This window comes from Jaculus jaculus, chromosome 19 (assembly GCF_020740685.1).
Source record: "Jaculus jaculus isolate mJacJac1 chromosome 19, mJacJac1.mat.Y.cur, whole genome shotgun sequence".
NCBI lineage: Eukaryota > Metazoa > Chordata > Mammalia > Rodentia > Dipodidae > Jaculus > Jaculus jaculus.
In genome coordinates this window covers 61,129,933-61,151,388 of record NC_059120.1, presented here as the reverse complement: position 1 = coordinate 61,151,388, position 21,456 = coordinate 61,129,933, and the positions used below count along the sequence as shown (strand labels likewise).

General features: G+C 41.9%; 2 protein-coding genes across 2 annotated transcripts in view; one reads left to right on the top strand and one right to left on the bottom strand.

The window, feature by feature from the left end:
- Positions 1-887: 887 nt before the first annotated feature.
- Akirin2 (akirin 2) lies at positions 888-21,352 on the top strand. The gene is made up of 5 exons (XM_045138068.1): positions 888-1,156; positions 14,892-15,035; positions 18,213-18,362; positions 20,146-20,217; positions 20,619-21,352. The coding sequence occupies exons 1-5, from the start codon at positions 925-927 to the stop codon at positions 20,627-20,629; spliced, it is 609 nt and encodes a 202-aa protein (XP_044994003.1). The 5' UTR covers positions 888-924; the 3' UTR covers positions 20,630-21,352.
- Positions 18,708-21,456, bottom strand: part of Orc3 (origin recognition complex subunit 3) — a 56,591-nt gene continuing 53,842 nt past the window's right edge. The window contains exon 20 of the mRNA XM_045138067.1: positions 18,708-18,732. Coding sequence (XP_044994002.1) covers positions 18,723-18,732 — 10 coding nt within the window. The 3' untranslated portion in view covers positions 18,708-18,722. The remainder of the gene's footprint in view (positions 18,733-21,456) is intronic.

Below are 21,456 nucleotides of genomic sequence, written 5' to 3'. Positions count from 1 at the left end.
TTGTTCTGCATGGCAGTGCCCAATTGGTGTCTTTTCACTATTTTCTATCCCCTCGATGTGACAGATTTTTGTCTTTGGCCTTCTGGATCCCGAAATTCATCTTTGTCGGGTTATTAGATAGGCCGTTTGCTACTTCCTGGTCATGAAATCACTGTAAGGACAAATATGCCCTGGGTCTTAACAGGTCCTCTCAGCTGCTAAACTCGCTTTTCCTACGAGTTGCCTGGTTTTCCCTCGGCTCAGTTCCTTCAGTTTTGCTGTGTGGGGGGATTTAAATTCCAGCCTGAGACGCAAGAGGTCAGCCGTGGCTGACGGGAGTCGTAGTTTTGTCGACCCTTGCCTAACCGCCTTCCAGGCCCATTCCTGCTTGGGGAGAAAAACCACAACCCCCAGAATGCACTTCGAGCGAGCCCGCCCCTGTGCGCAGGCGTCTCGAGGCCCCGGGATTTGAATCGGCGGCGTTGTTATTGACGCCGCCATATTGGGGCCGGCGGCTGGCCGAAGAATAGTACGGCGGCGGCGGCGGCGGCTGCAAGGCGAGGCGAGGCGAGGCGAGAGGAAGGACCGGCCTCGTTTTTCCGAGCTCCTGCGGCCTCAGTTAGCCGGCCCATGCTGACGCGGCGTCCGCCGCCCGCCAACTTCTGACCGCGTCACCCCCGGCTCCACTTCGAAGGCGGCGGGTCACGGCTTCGGAGCGCCTCGGGCGCGGCGCAAGCTCGAGCGGACGGCGGGGGCAGCCGGAGCGGAGCCTCTCCCGGGAGCCGCGCCTGCGGAGGCGGAAGAGCCCCCTCCCCTCCGCTCCACCACCCGCCGGACGAGGCCTCGGCGCCGGCTCCCTCGGGCGCACGTCCGAGACGCGCCCGGCTCGCCCCGCGGCGGACGGTTGGGCGGCCCCGTTCCCGACCGCGCCCCGGGCCCGCCGCCATGGCGTGCGGAGCCACTCTGAAAAGGACTCTGGATTTCGACCCGCTGCTGAGCCCGGCGTCCCCGAAGCGCAGGCGATGTACGCCATTGTCGGCGCCCGCCTCGGCCGCCGCCTCCCCGTCCGCCGCCGCCGCGGCCACCGCCTCCGCCGCGGCCGCCGCCGCCTCGCCGCAGAAGTACCTCCGCATGGAGCCGTCCCCCTTCGGAGACGTGTCCTCCCGCCTTAGCGCAGGTGTGCGGGGGCCCGGGGGTCGGGGACGCCCGGCGCCTCGGACACAATGGAAGGCCGGGGGCCCTTGGCACCCGGGTGGGGCGGGCGTGGAGTCTCCCAGGTCTCGGGGGAAGGGGAAGGCCAGCCTCGGGCACTGCCCCGGAGGATTGTTGTCCTGAGGAGTGAAGATCCAGAACGGGGCAGAAAAGACAGCCGTGTTCCTAACTCGGGCGGGGAGCCGGGGTCACACTGCGCCGAGCCCCTGCGTCGCTCGGCCCAGGAGCGGTGGCTGAGGCTGTTAACTCGGCGACCGAGCGTGCGGTGGGGTGCGGCGAAGAGCAGCCCCTCCTCCACCCCAGGCTTGGCCTTCGTATCTGAGCGGGTGAGGGGTGGCGAGAGATGTCACCGGGGCGAGCTCTAGGCCTGTCATTAATCACCCACGAGAACGCCACTTGGGCTGAGTCGAGACCTGTTTCCCTGGCAGGGTCAACAACAAAGAAAATGCTCTCTCCCCGAGTGCTGTAACCCGATCTCCTGCCTGTAGACCTTGGGAAATCTTGAACTTTTATAGAAAAGGAATTTGTACTTCAAATTGGGACCAAGTACCTTCATTTTTAAATGCGTTAGTCATGCCAATATGTTGGGGGAAAATAACCCATCCTTGAAAATAATGAAATGAACCAGACATCCTAAGGAACTTCAGACTTGTCTTGGAACATTTCCCCGAAGTGACCGGGAAATGCCTTTTGGCTGCTTCATACTGCTTGTGTATGCCTAGGTGTCATGCCCTCCACTTCGACGGCCTTGCGTACTGCCCCTGGCACCGGCAAGGGCATGCGTTTGTGAACTTGAGTGTGAGTCCTTTTTCTTTGTGCATAGCATGCAGAGGTTTTTGTGTGAGCTTTTGGTGTCATCACACCTTTGATTAGCTTGATTTTAAATGTATTTTTTCTCATTAACTTTTTTTTTAAGATAGGAACTATGTACTACTACATTTACTAACGTCCATGTGAAATGTGAATTGTCAAGTGGTTTTTTTTCATTAATGTTTATTTAAAAACGTCCTTTCCCAAATCCATGGGGAGACCCTCAGTTATCCATTCTTGATCTTAAATAATGTCTCTAACTTAAGGAGCTACTGTGTTAAATTCGTAGCCAGTATTCATAAGAATTTTCAGAATTTTAGTACTTAGACTCATCATCTACATAAAAGCATTCATGATTCGTTGTTAGACACTACGTAAAAACGAGATGTGTCAAGAATATATTCCTTGTAGTAGGCATTTTAATCTCACCTTGTAAGTGAAGTGACATCTTTGCAAATATAAATGTTGTCTTGGACTCTACTAACTAATGAGGCCACATCATAATAGCTGTAACCAATGCATTTAATTGGAAGCAATGAATAGAGTTAAGTTTGTGAGTTAAAGTATATCTCTGAGGTATTAATAGTTTTTAACATACGTAGAACAGGGAGTTATTGTATGTCCCTTCATTTGAACTTGTTCCTTCTGGAAACATATCTGAAAGTGAGTGGGAATGTGTTCTGGCTACTGCTACAGCTTGTGTGTGCCTGGGTTTTCTGAAACAGATTCTTTTGTGACTTTCTAGTGTCCCTGATAAATTTGTAGCATTAGTTAATAGAGTTGGCTTTTCATCTCAGATTTCAATTAGGTGGACTACAGTTATAATAGTAAAACGATGAAATTAATTGCCATTCATTGAGACAGCTGATTCAAATTCATATTTATTTTCCACAATAGTGCTGTTCTGTTTTTCAGAGTGGATTTTTGATTTTTTTTGCGCGGTAGCATCTCACTCTAGCCTAGGGAGATCTGGAATTCACTAGTCTTGGTCTGGCCTTGAACTCAGCATTCTGCCTACCTCAGCCTTCCAAGTGCTGGCACTAAAGGTGTTGGAAACACCCAGCTCCTCAGGGTGTTTTTGGAAATTTGATCATATCTTGAAACCTAAAGTCACATCTGCTAAAAATTATGTTGCTTTTTTTTACCCAATTTAAATACTAATGTAAAAGTTGACTTGAGAAACCAGTAGATTGTTAAGTTTAAATTTGCTGATATGTACATTTTTCATTGCAACTTTGACTGGTTGGTGACTCTGTTTGTGACAGTTGGTATGCTCCTGTGAGGTTTTGTAATGATGATGTCATAATGGCAGCTGCAGTGTAGTGAAGACACAGAACTTCCTAGTTTTCTTCTTACTAGACTTGGACATAACTTTTCCAGGCACCTTTACAATTCCTGTATTAATCATTGTAATTCTTAAACCTTGCAGGAAAGAACTTCTATCTGTAGCTGAAATAAATCACTAGGGTTGGAAGTGGACAGTGGCTTACTACACTGGGATTGTCTGGAATTCTGTGAGTTCAAATAAAAGTTGAGTATTAGGAATTAGAACTAGGGAACTGTCTAGTTGGTCCTTCTCTGCTGGCCCCTTTCTGGTTTCTTCTGGTAGTGTGGCTGAAGTTTTAATGAGGCTCATTTGTGGCTACGGGAACTTGGACATCTGTTTTAAACACCAACTTTTTCTTTAGACATTCCAGGAAGGTGATTCTAAAATTTGACTTAATGACTGCTCAATACTTTTTAAAATATTTTATTTTTATTTATCAGAAAGAGAGAGGGAGGGAGGGCCAGAGAATGGGCACACTAGGGCCTCTAGCCACTGCAAATAAATCAGATGCATGCACCACCATGTGCTTGTGGCTTACATGGGATCTGGGGAATTGAACCTGGGTCCTTAGGCTTCATGGGCAAGTGCCTTAACTGCTAAGCCATCTCTCCATCCTTCAGTACTTTTTAAACTGGCAATTTAGTTCTGGGGAAAAGGGCTAGTTGAGTTGAAGGAAGTCTAGTTTGCTTTCTCACTCTTGAACCTGGACCTTTTATCATGCTAGCTCACATTGGCTGGTTTAGCGTCTGTCCCATTTCAACATCATGCCCCAAATGTGGTTTTTGGGGGTACCCAAGTTACTATTCAGAAGTGTAGTCCAGGGCAGGGCTGTCAGATCCAGCCCATTATTCTCATACTTACAATGTGACTTAATTGTCTGGAGAAGATGTCAGCCTTCTGTGGATGTCAGTCTGTCAGTTTGCTGGTCAACACTGATATACATTGTGGTGGCTTGGTACCATTGTCCTAGTTTGCCTTGGAAACTGAGTTGGATGAAGAGTTAAATTCCTTTGTAAGAACTCTTTGTACTGCCTGGAAACTTGCCATTAAAAATGGAAACTACAGCTTGTGAATGAGGAAGAGTTACATAGATTGTTCAGTAGACATTGGCACATGCCTGCAAACATGACACCAGCTGGTGTAAATGAAATAGACATGGTTCTAGGCAAACAAATGTGATGGCTATTAGAGCAGGTACTGTTTCTTTTCCGATGTCACTTTATTGAGCCAGATGTATTTTTAAATGTTTTTGTGGTTATTTAAGCAGCTGTTAAGTTACTTTAGTTTCTGAATGGATTTGGCAAATTAAAAGCTTCTTCTGGTCTTTGTACTGTGGATTTAAAATCCAACATTTAGGATGTATATGTCCTGTAGTTTTAGTGCTATGCATCCTGTAAGCTGGGATGTTGGGTGTTTGTTGGTTCAGTGGTGTAGTGCTTGCCTAGTGTGAATGTGCCCTGAGTTCAAAAAAAAGAAAAAAAAAAAAACAGCAAGTTTATGGCCATTGAAGAACAGCGCAGTGTAGTTGTATTCAGTGTTTGAGTTCTTGGGTTTGTTTTGGAAACGTAGGAAATTAGTACAGAAGTGAGCTTATCATAGCTAGCCAGCCCCTTCTCTTCTGGGATGGATGTAACTAGCAGCCATGGTTACTGTGAAGACATAATGTGAGATGTAAAGGTGAATAAATTTCTTCTGTTTCTGGAGATCTTTATAGGAAAAAAAAAAAACAATTATACCATATGCTACTTGATAAGTTTTTTTCCTACCTAAGTGTTGATAGACCCAAGAAGACAGAAGTAGAAATAACCTTTAAAAGATTGGAAATAAGATTCATTAGTTTTGGTTTTTGTTTTCCCCCAAGGTAGGGTCTCACTCTAGCCCAGGCTAACCTGAAATTCACTACGTAGTCTCAGGGTGGCCTCAAACTAACAGGAATCCTCCTACCTCTGCCTCCAATAGCTGGATTAAAGACATGAGCTACCATGCCTGGCATTTTTTTTTTTTTTTGATAACGTGCCTAGTTTTAATAAAAACTATGTATTTTCATGGAAGGAGGGAATGAATATGAGTGCCACACATGAACTCCAGATGCGTGGACCACTTTGTGCATCTGGCTTTTATGTGGATACTGAGGAATCAAAACTGGGTTGTTAGGCAAGTGCCTTAACCACTGAACCATCTATTCAGCCCCAAAGTGCCTAGTTTTGAGGTGTTTGTTTTTTGTTTGTTCTTTTACCATTTGAAAGTAAACTTAAAGAAGACTGAAAAGTGATGATGAAGAGTATTGAATTTGGACCACTTGAATAGTTGGTCCATGAAACTAGATAATGGCATTGTGGGGTGGATATCATCAAGTACCTGCAACTGAGTGAATCAGCATTTTGTGATCCTGTGTTTAAACAGTGCTCAGTCTGTTGACCCTAACTAACACTGTCCAGTACTGTGGATCTACAACATGTTCTCTGTGTATATGTGAAACCTGCCTTTAGTAAGACTACCAATTTCAGAGAGTTATAAATTAAGATCTGGCACCTGCTATATATGTGACTTGTAGACTTCCGCAAACTCAGCATAGTTCAACTTTGCATACACTTGAGAGCTGATGCTTGACGTCTTGCAGCAGTGACTGTTACGCTGGAGACCCCTGGATTTTGAGGGCAGATCACAGGAGACAGGTAAAGCTTGAAAGTAGCCTCAGTCAGACTTACTTTATTTGCCATACTTCTTACTCATGTAAAGGTTTCAAAATGTTGAATTTATTTGTTATTCAAGTCTTGGCATTTCCCAAGTTTGTTAGAGGTGCTGAAGGTGGAAAAATGTAATTTCAGTTTTCTCCCTTAGTTCTGTAACAGTTTTCCTTCTTAGAGAACATAGTTATAAAAACATTTTATGGGCTGGAGAGATGACTTAGTGACAAAGGTGCTTGCCAGCAAAGCGAAAGAACCCAGGTTCAATTCCCCAGTATTCACATAAAGCCAGATAGATGCACAATATGGCACATGCATGTGTAGTTTGCTGTGGTTGGAGGCCCTAGCACACACACCCATTCTCTCTCTGAAATAAATACTAATTTAAAAAACATTATTAATATAATTTAGGACTATAATCAGTTAAAAAGATGGTGAACAATGTAACCTCTTGATGATAAATGTGGATTACCTGTACTTTAAGTTTTGATTATAAAGTGTTTGAAAAACATCTCTGATCTATTGTCATCTGCCTAATCTGTCTGAGAGAGTATAGGTGTGCCAGGGCCTCTTGTTGCTGTTACTGCTTCGGAGGAACTTCATATGCGTACTGCCACTTTGTGTACCGCTGTACATGGGTGCTAGGAAATTGAACCTTAGGTAGGCAGGCTTTGCAAGCAAGCACCTTTAACCGCTGAGCCATCTTCCCAGCCCCCACCTTAATATTTTTATTTATTTTTGGTTTTTCGAGGCAGGGTCTCTAGCTTAGGCTGACCTGGAATTCACTGTAGTCTCAGGGTGGCCTTGAACTCATAGTGATCCTCCTACCTCTGCCTCTGAGTGCTGGGATTAATGGCGTGTGCCACCATGCCTGGCTTTTAATATTTTAAATAGTCTCATTACCTGTGATTTGCTCATTTGAAGAAACACTCATGTTAAAGAATTTGGAGATGTATTTTGTAATATGAAGTTCTGATCTTTAATTTCTAAAAGGACTGAAAGATTCAGCCTGTAGCACTTTCTTGTGCAAAGTGATACTACAGCTGCACTGGGTAGGGAATCTTTGCAGATAATTTGGAACTCTGACGTATGTTCCCTTGTCAGCTTTGATTAGAATTTTACAGTGAGATTCTGTAATCTTTTGTGAAGACTTTCTTTCACTATGTAGTCTCAGGGTAACCTTGAACTCATGGTGATCCTCCTACTTCTGCCTGGGATTAAAGGCATGCGCCAAACAGAGTAATTAGGGTATTTAACCAAGCACTAGAAAAGTAGCACACAGGGCTGGAGAGATGGCTCAGCGGTTAAAGAGCTTGCTTGCAAAGCCTGAAGGCCTGGGTTTAATTCCCCAGGACCAAGTGGCACATGTGTCTGGAGTTCATTTGCAGTGGCAGAAGGTCCTGGCCTGTGTGTTCCTGCTATATTTCCTTGCAAATAAATAAATAAATAAAAATAGCTCACAACGGACTTTGTTTTGGCATATGTATCTTTTTTCCCTTTAAAATTAAGACATTAGTTTTTGTCAGAAATGGATAGACTGATCATCTCAAGATGAATTAATCACTTGCTAATTAAATCACACTTTCACTACCTTAGAGAACCCTTAGAGAAAAAGTGATTTTTTTTAAAAAGGTGTTAATTTAAGAAGCTTGTTTACTGGCTAAGATGATGAAATTACCTTGGTATATGTGTGCGTATTGACTTGACCATCCATTTTATTTTTGTTTCCATATAAGAGCTCTCAAAATTAAACTGAAGAGAAAGGTTTTAATCTATGAAGAGTAGACACAGCATTATCTGTGTGTGGTTGAGTAACATACTGGTGTGTTCTTCATCCAGAACAGTGTTTTAATTTTCAGTCTTACTTGCTGGTAAAAATAATTTATTTTATTATGTACAGGTTTCCATATCATCTGTGTTTATATCTAGAAATGGTGAACTTTCAAGATTTCTTTTTTGTTACTGTGTTTTGGTATTTTTGTTGTTGTTTTTCAATGTAGGGTCTCGCTCTGGCCCAGGCTGACCTGGAATTCACTATGTAGTCTCAGGCTGGCCTCAAACTCACAGCAATCCTCCTACCTCTGCCTCCCAAGTGCTGGGATTAAAGGTGTGCGCCACCACAACCGGCTGTCAAGATTTCTTTTTTAATCTCAAATTTATCTAGGTATATGTCTATGTGTTCAGAGCCTCTAGAGAAATAAATGGAATATAATACGACTTTAAACATTTGTGCTTTACAATCTACGCACAGACCACAGTATTTGATCTTACAGGAAAATTAAAACTTCAGTGAAGATTATTTCACAAATTAGACCCTAGGAAGTATTTTGACATTTCTTTTATCCAGTGTGGGGTTCTTTTCCTTGCTCAGTCCTGCCTTGGTGCTGTGACACTTTCTCTCAATTGTCCTTTTTAAAAAAATTTTTTTAATTGTTATTTATTTGCAGGGGAGATACGAAGGGGCGCACTAGGGTGTCTAGCCACTGCAAACCAACTCCATTTGCATGCACCACTTTGTGCATCTGGCTGGATGAATCAAATCCTTTTTAAAATCCTGTAACTGTTCTCCATTTATGACCCATTTATTGTGCCCAGAATTTATCATGGAAACTAAAAAAATGAGGTCTTTTCACATTTACCTAATCTAGCTTTAGAATGGGTGTAAGTTGATTGATAATTTCTCACCTGGTCAGATAAGATTATCAAATCTTATCATTTGAGAGTGAACATGCTGAGAGTCAAATTTTGATACATTCACTTAGCAGTATTTTATGGTAAGACTAATCAGTTTTTAGGATTTACAAATAGCAGTCATTGTGAAACAGCTTGTTAGGAAGATAATATTTTGTTCTGAAACTTTCAAAGTCAGTCTAAGTTTCATGACAGCTGCACAGTTAAATCTGAAATATGCCAGGGATAATGCAAATGAAGCTTTGTGTTTTTTAAATGCTCTGTAAATTATGTTGGCATCAATGTGGATAATACATATTTTGAAAAAAAAAACTTGAAATACGTAACTGTACATTGACTTGCTACTTTGAAGAAAGGTGCCCAGATAGAAGTAGCCTCTCTGTCGAGATGGACCGCTGCCCTGGAGGCCTCTGTGGTTGAGGGGTTTCAGTCAGTCAGCTCACCTGGGTTTGATTTACCAGTGTGCACCGCCAGAACTTGGGGATAATGTTGGGTTATCTGCTTCTCAACTGAAGTCTGTTGAACTTTATGGCTTGTTAGGTTAGTGGTTGGTTTGTGACCTGTGCTGCTGAGACTTCCTAATTTAGGCTATTCACTGATCACGTGTTAACAGTATTGAGCAGTTGAGGACACAGTGTGGCTAGATGACATAGTTGCATCATATTAGATTTGGAAAGCATTAAATGTTCCTGAGCTCTTTAACTGACAGTATCAAGTGTTGTTGGCAAAGGTCTGGAGTAGGTGGAACTGTAATACAGTTGTGTCTATGGGAATGTAAAGGAGGAAAATCACTCTTGGGTTTTTACAGAGTGAAATTGTTCACTGGCTATGTGATCAGGCAGTCTGATCACACACCTAGGTATTACTCAAGACAGGTGAAACTATGTCCTCCCAAACACTAGTACCTGGATATCAGTAATAGTCCCAAACTGGAACCAGCCCAAATGTCTGTTCACAGGAGAATGGATGATGGATTGTGTATTACTAGTCACTAACAGGATGGAAGGGCTGCTGTTTGCAGCACACATGGATCTTGAGCACGTTTTGTACAGCATGTTGTAACAAACATACCTGCAGAGTACAGGTACAGTGTGTAAAATAAATTCTTGCTCTGTGTGGTTGGTTGAATCCATAGTGTTCAGAGGGCCAAATAGAGTAACAACATGAATTGGTTAATGGAGGGTGATTGTGTGTGTATAAACGTATAAGCAACGGAAAAGAACACAAGAACTTGTTGAAATGATGTTGTGATTCCAAGATTGTCCTTGTTTGAATTCACAGAATTTATACATTTTTTTTTTATTTTTTTGTTCGTTTTTATTTATTATTGGAGAGTGACAGAGAGAGAAGGAGGCAGATAGATAGATAGAAAGAGACAGAGAGAGAGAGAAAGAGGCAGATAGAGAGAATGGGCACGCCAGGGCTTCCAGCCACTGTAAATGAACTCCAGATGCGTGTGCCCCCTTGTGCATCTGGCTAACGTGGGTGCTGGAGAATTGAGCCTCGAACCGGGGTCCTTAGGCTTCACAGGCAAGCGCTTAACCGCTAAGCCATCTCTCCAGCCCCACAGAATTTATACATTTATAAATTATACCTTAAAATTCTTTAGCTTGTTAATGATGTCTGTTACCAGTTATCAGGGTTTAGCCAAACTAAGTTGAAGAAAAAAGTATTGCTTCATTTAAACCATTCATTCATTACAAGCATTCTTTAAACTTAAAAAAAAAAATACTATCTACATGCAAAAGAGAATGTGCACATTTGAGCCTGTTGCCCCTGCAAATTAACTTCAGACAAATGTGCCACTTTGTGCATCTGCCTAGAACTGGGTCTGTCAGGCAAGCAAGTGCCTTTAACTGCTGAGCCATTTCTCCAAACCCCATTCTGAAGTTTCTGATTGTGAGTAAATTTTTCCATGCTTGGAATGACACTTTTAAAATATATTGGTAGTTTTGAACACAATATCATGACACTGAGATCAGAATACTATTAACTTGAAACTTAAAATATTGTTATTGGGCTAGAGAGATGGCTTAGCGGTTAAGGAACATGCTTGTGAAGCCTAAGGACCCTGGTTCAGTTATCCAGGTCCCAAGTAAGACATGGTGGCGCATGCATCTGGAGTTCATTTGCAGTGACTAGAGGCCCTGGCATGCCAATCTATCTCTCTCTCTCTTTTTTCCTCTCTGTCTCTAGTAAATAAAAATTTTAAAAAAATAAAATACTGTTATTGAAAATAACTATTTAAAAGATGTAGATTATTGTGCTTTTTCTGGTTACAGAATATTGCATAGTTTCTTTGAATATCTCTGGCAAATACTAGGAAACCCATTTATATCAAGCAGTATTAATCAGGGTTCTCTAAAGGAATAGAATCATAGAATGAACACACAAAAATACATATTATTTATATATACATATACATATGTATATTTTAATTTGGGTTTTTCGAGGTAGGGTCTCTAGCTCACCTCACTATGCTGACCTGGAATTCACTATGTAGTCTCAGGGTGGTCTCAACTCTTGGAGATTGTCCTCCCTCTGCCTCCCAAGTACTGGATTAAAGGCATGCGCCACCACACCTGGCAGAATGAACATATATTAAATATATATTACAAGGGGATTTATTACATTAGCTTTCATGATGTGAGCTGTCTTAACAATGTCTGCTGCAGAAGCTTGAATCTGGTAGCTTCTCAGTTCGCAAGGCTTTAATAGTCCCAATCTGACATTGAAGGCCTGTTTCCTGGAGAGTCACTGGTCTTAATCCATGGAAGGCCAAAGAAACTGGATTCCAGGCAAACAGGGAGTAGACAGGGCAGCCAGGCAAAAAGGACTGTTTTTTCCTGGAACCTCTTTAGATATATAGGCTACCTTTGGAAGGACTACCCACTCTGGGGGAGGGTGGTCCCCTTCTCCCCCCAGATAATCCTCCACAGAAATACCTTTGCAGACCCTAAATTCTTGATCCAGTTAGTTGACCAGTAGAGATGAGCCATCACATAGGTAAACTTGCTATGGCTGTAATTTTATTCTGTACTGGTGACACATTTTAAAATAATGAACTAGCCAGGCATGATGGTTTATGCTTGTAATCCCAGCACTCAGGAGACTGTTAGCAGGATTGCAATAAATTTGAGGCTAGGCTGGGTTAGAGTGAGACCCTACTTCAATAAACAAAAACATAGTGAAATATTTCAAATTAATAGATTTGAAATTGGCTATAATCTGTAATAAAGACATGTTACCTTTCTTTAAAAAAAGTTAAAGCTAGATGGCATGGTGGCACCTTAAAATAAGGCCAGGTGACCTTTAATCCCAACACTCCGGAGGCTGAGGTAGAAGGACTGTCCTACCTCAAAAAACCATTAAAAAAAAAAAGAACCAGTTACAACTAAAGCTGATATGGCAGTCCTGTTAATCATTCCAATATGGGATTTTGTATTTAAACCTTTACCCACATGTATGTATTTGTGTGTTTAAACAACAAAATAAAATTAATGGTATTGTGACCAGGTTTATTGCTTTGAACTTTTTCCAGTTAAAATGATGGAAGTATCTACATTTGAGGGAGCCTAATTTTGTCCCCTCAGAGTCTCAGTGTTTTCCCAGGGAAGTGAGAAAGGAGACAAGTGAAGATAAAGTGTGGAAGCTACCAGAATTAACTTTGCAAAAAGGTTGTTTTATGAAAGTCTTGATGTGATTGTCCCACTACAGTGTGTGAACTGTAGATATGTTTTTTATTGCCTGTTTCCTTTTCATTTTTGCTTTATTTTGTTTTTGATTAGGATTAGTAAACTTGAGGCGTTTCACATGGATAACCTAATTTTGGAACTAAAGACGTAATGAGAAAGTTTGGAGGGGTGAATAGAAACCTCACACAGGCAATTTCTTTTTTTTTTTTTATATATATATTTTATTTATTTATTTGAGAGTGACAGACACAGAGAGAAAGACAGATAGAGGGAGAGAGAGAATGGGCGCGCCAGGGCTTCCAGCCTCTGCAAACGAACTCCAGACGCATGCGCCCCCTTGTGCATCTGGCTAACGTGGGACCTGGGGAACCGAGCCTCGAACCGGGGTCCTTAGGCTTCACAGGCAAGCGCTTAACCGCTAAGCCATCTCTCCAGCCCTTTTTTTTTTTAATTTAATTTTTATTAACATTTTCCATGATTATAAAAAAAATCCCACGGTAATACCCTCCCGCCCCCCCACACTTTCCCCTTTGAAATTCCATTCTCCATCATATTACCTCCCCATCACAATCATTGTACTTACATATATACAATACCAACCTATTAAATACCCTCCTCCCTTCCTTTCTCTTCCCTTTATATCTCCTTTTTAACTTACTGGCCTCTGCTACTAAGTATTTTCCTTCTCAAGCAGAAGCCCGATCATCTGTAGCTAGGATCCACATATGAGGGAGAACATGTGGTGCTTGGCTTTCTGGGCCTGGGTTACCTCACTTAGTATAATCCTTTCCAGATCCATCCATTTTTCTGCAAATTTCGTAACTTCATTTTTCTTTACCGCTGAGTAGAACTCCATAAATGTGCCACATCTTCATTATCCACTCATCAGTTGAGGGACATCTAGGCTGGTTCCATTTCCCAGCTATTATAAATTGAGCAGCAATAAACATGGTTGAGCACGTACTTCTAAGGAAATGAGATGATTCCTTCTAATATATGCCTAGGAGTGCTATAGCTGGGTCATATGATAGATCAATCTTTAGTTGTTTTAGGAACCTCCACACTGATTTCCACAATGGCTGTACCAGATTGCATTCCCACCAGCAGTGTAGAAGGGTTCCTCTTTTTCCACATCCCCGCCAACATTTATGATCATTTGTTTTTATGATGGTGGCCAATCTGACAGGAGTGAGATGGAATCTCAATGTACTTTTAATCTGCATTTCCCTGATAACTAGTGACATAGAACATTTTTTAGATGCTTATATGCCATTCGTATTTCTTCCTTTGAGAATGCTCTATTTAGCTCCATAGCCCTTTTTTTTTAATTTTTATTTATTTGAGAGCGACAGACACAGAGAGAAAGACAGAGGGAGAGAGAGGGAATGTGCGCGCCAGGGCTTCCAGCCTCTGCAAACGAACTCCAGATGTGTGCGCCCCCTTGTGCATCTGGCTAACGTGGGACCTGGGGAACCGAGCCTCGAACTGGGGTCCTTAGGCTTCACAGGCAAGCGCTTAACCGCTAAGCCATCTCTCCAGCCCATAGCCCATTTTTTGATTGGTTTGTTTGATTCCTTATTATTTAACTTTGTGAGTTCTTTGTATATCCTAGATATTAATCCTCTATCAGATACATAGATGGCAAAGATTTTTTCCCATTCTGTAGGTTGCCTCTTTGCTTTTTTCACTGTGTCCTTTACAGTGCAAAATCTTTGTAATTTCATGAGGTCCCAGTGATTAATCTTACACAGGCAATTTCTGATGAGAGATCAAATGTTTCCTATTTAAAGTTGGAAGTCTTTTCTACAGAGAATTGTATTGGCTTAAGAGATAATGCTAGATACTAGTTTCATGCTTGTTTCAGTGGCCGTGGTTACAGGGCAGTGTGCACTATGGTCTAGTAGTTCTTATTTATTGAGAAGACTTGTTACTGTACCAATCACTTCTCATGGGTTTTCTCCCTGAGATTCAGAATGCATTACTGTTACTCTTGGAATATTCTCAGGTTCTGTTAGTTCCCTGACCATTTAATGACATTTAGTTCTTACCTTTGTCATTGTAGACCTGTGAGAAATTTTCACTGACATGTGCTTGAATCTCTATAATTCTCTTCAAGAGTTTGAAATATCTGTTAGTTAATAGTTCTCTATGAACTAGTTTGATGCAAGATAGTTCACTGTTCCCTGAACATTATTTTGAGTAGGAAACTTAAGATTTCTGTGAGTTAATGATCAACAAGAAGTGTTGAACAGCCGAATTCCAGGGGGTCTGTATATGCTCTTTCTAGGTCAGGTCCAGGCAGTCCAGGTGAGTTCACCTATTTGTGCTGATGGGAGTTTCTCACAGACATCAGTTTGGTTTGTTACTTAAAAGGAGTATTTTGAATAAATAGGCCCTTCTAAATAATGTTGGAAGGCCAACTTGTTTTTTTTTTTTTTCTTTTTAACTTGAAAGATTCTATCTTACCATACTTGAACTTTTTTCTTTTAGAACAAATTCTGTACAACATAAAGCAGGAGTATAAACGCATACAGAAGAGAAGACATTTAGAAGCTACTTTTCAGCAGACAGATCCAGGTTGTAGTTCTGACGCACAGCCACCTGCATTTCTCCTCGGTGGACCAGTGTCACCAGGTAATGATGAATGATAAGTGAAAAGAACTGTTACAGTGAGAAAGATGTTATCCTAATGCCTTCAGTCACTTAAGATCTTCTTAACCAAGATTTTCAAAATACTCATGGAAAAGCCTGACTCGGGAGGCAGAAGTAGGAGGATCACTGAGAGTTCAAGGCTACCCTGAGACTACATTGTTAATTCCAAGTCAGCCTGAGACCCTACCTCAAAAAACAAAACAAAACCTCATGGTAAGTAATGCATAGTGTCTTACTTGTGTGAGAGGAGAGAGCAGGTGAGCATGAGCATACTAGGCAGGGCCTCCTGTTGCTGCAAACAAACTCTAGACACATGTACCACTTTGTGCATTGGGCTTTATGTGAGTGCTGGGGAACCAAACCCAGGCTATCCGGCTTTACAAGCAAGCTCCTTTAACTGCTGAGCCGTCTCTCCAGCTCACCTTATATGATTCTTGAAGAGAAATGCATTTCTAAGCAAATCTTTATAAATACGTGAAGTATTTCATTGCTGATAATACCAGGGGGCTGTAATCTTTTTTTTTTTTTTTTTATTTTCGGTTTTTTGAGGTAGGGTCTCACTCTATACCAGGCTGACCTGGAATTCACTATGTAGTCTCAGGGTGGCCTCGAACTTACGGTGATCCTCCTACTTCTGCCTCCCAAGTGCTGGGATTAAAGGCGTGCGCCACCACGCCCGGCTTGCGTTTCTGTAATCTTTAAGGATTTGGAACCATGTAAGCTAAGCCAGGTCCTCTAGTCAATGAAATCCAACTCCAGATGCATGTGCCATCTTGTGCATGTGCTTCAGTTTTACATCTGGCTTATGTGGGATCTGGGAAGTTGAACATGGGTCCTTAGGCTTCATAGGCAAGTGCCTTAACCGCTAAGCCATCTCTTCAGCCCTACATTTACTGTTTTTGTAATTATAACTTTGCTATTCTTTCTCCTCACCCCCCACCCCCACCCCAGGTAGGGTTTCACTCTAGCCCAGGCTGACCTGGAATTAACTGTAGTCTCGGGATGGCCTTGAACACACAGTGATCCTCCTTCCTCTGCCTCCCATGTGCTGGGATTAAAGGTATATGCTCCCTCACCCAGCTTATCATTTTTTAAAAAAATGCTTTTTTATTTGGGCTGGAGAAATGGCTTAGAGTTAATTAAGGCTCTTGCCTGCAAAGCCAAAGGACCCACATAAGCCAGATGCACAAGGTGGTGCATCTGTCTGGAGTTCATCTGCAGTGGCTGGAGTCCCTGGTGCATCCATTCTGTCCTCTCAAAAAACAAACAAAAATATATACATATATGTAATTTATATGTATGTGTATATATAGTTATATTTATTTTGAGGTAGGGTCTTACTCAAGCCCAGGCTGACCTGGAATTTACTATGTAGTGTCAGAGTGGCCTTCAACTCACAGTAATCCTTCTACTTTTGCTTCCCAAGTACTGGGATTAAAAGCGTCTGTACCAGTCCTAGTTTACTAATTTATTTGAGAGAGAGAAAGAGGCAGATAAGGAAAAAGAAAGGGCTTACCACTGCAAAGGAACTCCACGTGAATGCACTACTTTGTGCATCTGGCTTTACATGGGTTCTGGGGTATTGAACCTGGGTCTTTTGGCTTTGCTGGAAAGAGCCTTAACCACTGTTTTGTGTGTGTGTTTTTTTCAATTTTTGTTTATATTTATTTGAAAGCAACAGAGAGATAAAGAGGCAGTGAGAGAGAATGGTCACACCAGGGCCCCCAGCCATTGCAAACGAACTCCAGATGCATGTGCCCACTTGTGCATCTGGCTTACGTGGGTCCTGGGGAATTGAGCCTCGAACTGGAGTCCTTAGGCTTCACAGGCAAGCGCTTAACTGCTAAGCCGTCTCTCCAGCCCTTAACCACTGTTTTTGTTTTGGTGAGATAAGAGTCTCCCTGTAGCCAAGGCTGACCTCGAACTCACAACGATCCTCCTACCTCTGCTTCCTGAGTGTTGGAATTGCACGCCCAGTGTATTTATTTATTTGGAGACAGGTTTCATGTATGCCTGGCTGGCTCTGAACTTACTTTGTATGAGCTTGAGCTCCTGATCCTCTATTCTCCTTTTAAAAATACCTATATACTTAGCCAGGCATTGGTGGGGACTGAAGAGATTGCTTAGCAGTTAAGGTGCTTGCCTATGAAGCCTAAGAATTCCAAGTTCAAATCTCCAGGTCCCCTGTAGCCAGAAGCAAGCATGCAATGTTGCACATGCGCCACAAGGAGCATGTACATCTGGAGTTGGTTGGCAGTGGCTGTAGGCCCTGGGCTCAAGAGAGCCTCCTAATGTTTCCGCCACTTCGTGCATCTGGCTTGATGTGAGTACTGGGGAATTGAACTTGGGCCTTCAGGCTTTGCAAGCAAGCACCTAACTGCTGAGCCATCATCTCTCAACAGTTGTATATTCTCTCACACACTCTCTTGGTTTTTCCAGGTTGGGTCTCACTCTAGCCCAGGTTGACCTGGAATTCCCTATGTAGTCTCAGACTGGCCTTGAACTCAGTGATCCTCCTACCTCTAGGTGTTAGGATTAAAGGTGTGTGTTGCCGTGCCTAGCTGTTTTTCTCTTCTAATGAGAGAACCAACTTAAACTTGGAGTAGAAAATGAGTATTAAAGTGAAATGCTAGAACAATCTGATTTGCTGTCAAGCAAGAGAATTACCATATAGCTTTGAAAGTGTAACAGTGTCTTTATATCATAATCATGTTACTCTGGAGCTAAATGAAGCTCTTCACTACACACTTTATGGCTAGGCATTTGCTAGACTTTGACATCAAGTTTTGTAATGGGAGCCGTAACTTTTTTTTTTTTTTTTTTTTTTGAGGTAGGTAGAGTCTGACCTGGAACTCACTCTAGTCCCAGGCTGGTCTCAAACTCAAAGCAATCTGGAATGCTGGGATTAAAGGTGTGCACCACCATGCCCAGGCTTTTATTTAAATCATGGTTTTGTTATTGAAGATTTCTTCATTCATCTTTAGTCTATCTGTCTTCCTTACACTTGGTAATAGTTTTTTTGTCAGGCTGATAGACTTATTACTTGTTTGTTTTAATATTGTTGGAAAAATCCCATGTTAATTTTGTTTTTAAAATGATTTTTACATTGAGAAGTTGCTTTCTACTGTTCTAAGTTGGGTGCTTTGTTCATGTAACCAGGGACTCCATCTGTGGCCTCTTCACCATTGAAAAAAGAACAGCCCTTATTTACTCTACGGCAGGTTGGGATGATCTGTGAACGCTTGCTCAAAGAACGCGAAGAGAAAGTTCGAGAAGAATACGAAGAAATCCTGAACACAAAACTTGCAGGTAAAAAAGCTTGCTTTAGAATCTCCCAGGGACCCATTGTAAGAAATGCAGCCTGTAGGCACTTCATGCCAGTGAAGTTGTTCTGTTACTGATATGTTTTCTAAGAGCCAGAGGATTTCAGCTTAATAACAGAAATTTTCTTGAAGCCCATGGCCAGGAGAGAGCTAGCCATATAAATCAGCAGCAGTATTAGCGCATCCCAGCTTTGGTGCTGTGTCTGGTGCTAAAAACCCATTTCAGAAGCACTTACTTCAACGAGGTTGTGGAGTTTTGCACTTTACTTTTTATGATTATCATCACTGAAGACATTTGAAATCTCTTCATTGTGTGTGCAACATTCTAGAGTATGAAGCTGTGGGCTTAAAAACAACTGTGAAAATAGGTCAAAGTATGATAACTTTAAGTTCACTAAGTAAAAATTGTGATGTGTGATAGTTAATTTTGTTTCTAATTTTATTACATTATTTTAAGGTGTTTTTTTTTTTTTTTTTTTTTTTTTTTTTTTTTTTTTGAGGTAGGGTCTTGCACTTGCCTAGGCTGACCTGGAATTCACTATGTAGTCTCAGGTTGGCTTCAAACTCATAGCATTCTTCCTACCTTGGCTCTTAAGTGCTGGGATTAAAGGCATGCACCACCACACCTGGCCCTTTAAAAAATACGCTTAATTTATATATTTGTAAGCAGAGAGAATGGGTGCATTAGGGCCTCCAGATGTTGCAAACGAACTCCAGATGTGGCAGCTTTTTGTGGGTATTAGGGAACCAAACCTGGGTCATTAACCCCCCTCCCTTTTGTTTTTCATTCATTTGTTGGTTTAGGCAAGATGTCTCATTTTATAGCCCAGGCTAGCCCAGAACTCAGAGCAGTTCTTAAAAAATTACTTTTGAGGCAGGGTCTTATCTAGCCCAGGGTGACTTCTGGAACTCACTCTAGCCCAGGCTATCCTTCCTAACTCACTGATCCTCCCTACCTCAGCATCCTGGGTTTTGGGATTAAATGTGTGCATCAGCATACCTGGCTTCATTGTAAGTTTTTTGTTTTGTTTTATAACTGCTTTTATTTGGGAGCAGAGAGACAGTATGCCACTGCAAGTAAACTCCAGACACATAAGCCACTTTGTACATGTGGTTTTATGTGGGTGCTGGGGAACTGAACCCCAAACCAGCAGACCTCACATGCAAGCACCTCTGACCAATGAACCATCTCTCCAACCCTTTTCTAGTGTTTTTAATTTTTTTTTAAATTTTAATTTATTTATTTGAGAGCGACAGACACAGAGAGAAAGACAGATGGAGAGAGAGAGAGAATGGACACGCCAGGGCATCCAGCCTCTGCAAACGAACTCCAGATGCATGCACCCCCTTGTGCATCTGGCTAACGTGGGACCTGGGGAACCGAGCCTCAAACCGGGGTCCTTAGGCTTCACAGGCAAGCGCTTAACCGCTAAGCCATCTCTCCAGCCCTCTAGTGTTTTTAATTAATAAGTTAAAGTGTTAACATAGGCAAGAGTTTTTGCTTATGTCATTCAATCGGGACATAGCTGGTTTTTGTTAAGCTTTTGTTGGACTGTTCATAATCCATAGCCAGCCTATGTATGAGGTCTTGTCAGGTGGAGTAAACCCTGGGCTGTGTCTCACAAAGTACCGAGCTTCTTCTATTTGATTACTGTTGAGGTGATGTGAATATGAACAGTGTGGCTAATGTACATCTGTTTCACTGTACAATGGCTATATTAGATGGGATATTCTTTAGTCATTTAACTGGTTTGTTTCTTTACTTGTAGAACAGTATGATGCATTTGTGAAGTTTACGCATGATCAAATAATGCGGCGATATGGAGAACAGCCTGCTAGCTGTAAGTATTTGACCTTTAAGTTACAAGCCCAAAAGACCATCTTTTAAGGAAAAAACAATGTTTTCATATTCAAGAGGATAGTTCAACAGAAATTTACGGAGAAAAGGCCAGTTTTTAAGAAATCAGCAAAACATGACAAGGTTGTTTTGGTTAATTCAAGATCTAGGGAAAATACTGGGAATGGTCAGGCATGGTGATGCATGCCTTTAATCCCAGCAGTCAGGTGGCAGAGGTATGAGGATTGCCATGAGTGAGGCCACCCTGAGACTCCATAGTGAATTCCAGGTTAGCCTGGGCCAGAGCAAAGCCTTACCTCAAGACAAACATACTAGGAATGAGCCTTTTCATAAGCATTTGGATTTTGACCTAGGACCTGCATTAACACTCTTCTCTTCCTTCAGATGTCTCCTGAGTCACTCTTTGCGTCTGTGGGCTGCCTGTCCTTGTCGAGCTGTACCAGAGGTCCTAGCTATGACTGCAGTGATGCCAGCTCCTTCTTGAACACAGGTTATCTAAGCTGTCACCAGTGGCAACCACTTAGGCAGCAGCAGTTGGTTTTGGAAATTTCCCAGATTGTTATTACCACCTGGATGTGGACCTTTGCTACCTGTATTAATACCAGTGGCTTCACATTGCTATGTCATTACAATTTGGCTTCTTATGTTATGTTTGGAAAGAATTAAAGCTGGTATTCTAGAACATGCCCTTCACTGGTTATGTAAATAAAACTGTAGATTGAATGACACTTCAGGTGAAGTTAGTGTGATTTTAATTGTGCACTACAACCAAGCTGTAACCAGTTAATAATTTAGAGTGTAATCCCAGGCAATTAGTCTACCATTCTTCCTGTGAAATAGTGAGGGAGGAGGGCATTTCTGTATTCCAGGACTTCTTGGGGCTTCAGAATGGGTTTATATGATTTCCTTTTTTTGGTAGTTTTATTTATTCTATCAGTCTTTTTAACAAATGTTTTATTGCTGCATTCCCTTCCCCCTTCCTGTGTATCTTTTTTTTTTTTTTTACTGCCCTTGTAGTACTGGAGTTTAGTTGGAATAATAAATATTTACTTCTGTTCTGCTTGTTTTTTAAATGTACACATGGGTAGTATTTGAATAAAGCAATGTTTCAAACACAAGCATTTCCTAGAAATCAATGGAGTTAATTTCAAAAATTAAGTTCTGCCAGGCATGGCAGTGCTTCCTTTAATCAGGAGGCAGAGGTAGGATGATTGCAGGGAGT

What these genes read in the sequence shown, in the direction of transcription:
- Akirin2 (XM_045138068.1), top strand. Translation starts at nt 925, where the DNA reads ATGGCGTGCGGAGCCACTCTGAAAAGGACTCTGGATTTCGACCCGCTG. An exon ending in CGGTGGACCAGTGTCACCAG is followed by an intron (nt 15,036 to 18,212) that starts GTAATGATGAAT and finishes TCATGTAACCAG; the next exon opens with GGACTCCATCTGTGGCCTCT. An exon ending in CCTGAACACAAAACTTGCAG is followed by an intron (nt 18,363 to 20,145) that starts GTAAAAAAGCTT and finishes CTTTACTTGTAG; the next exon opens with AACAGTATGATGCATTTGTG.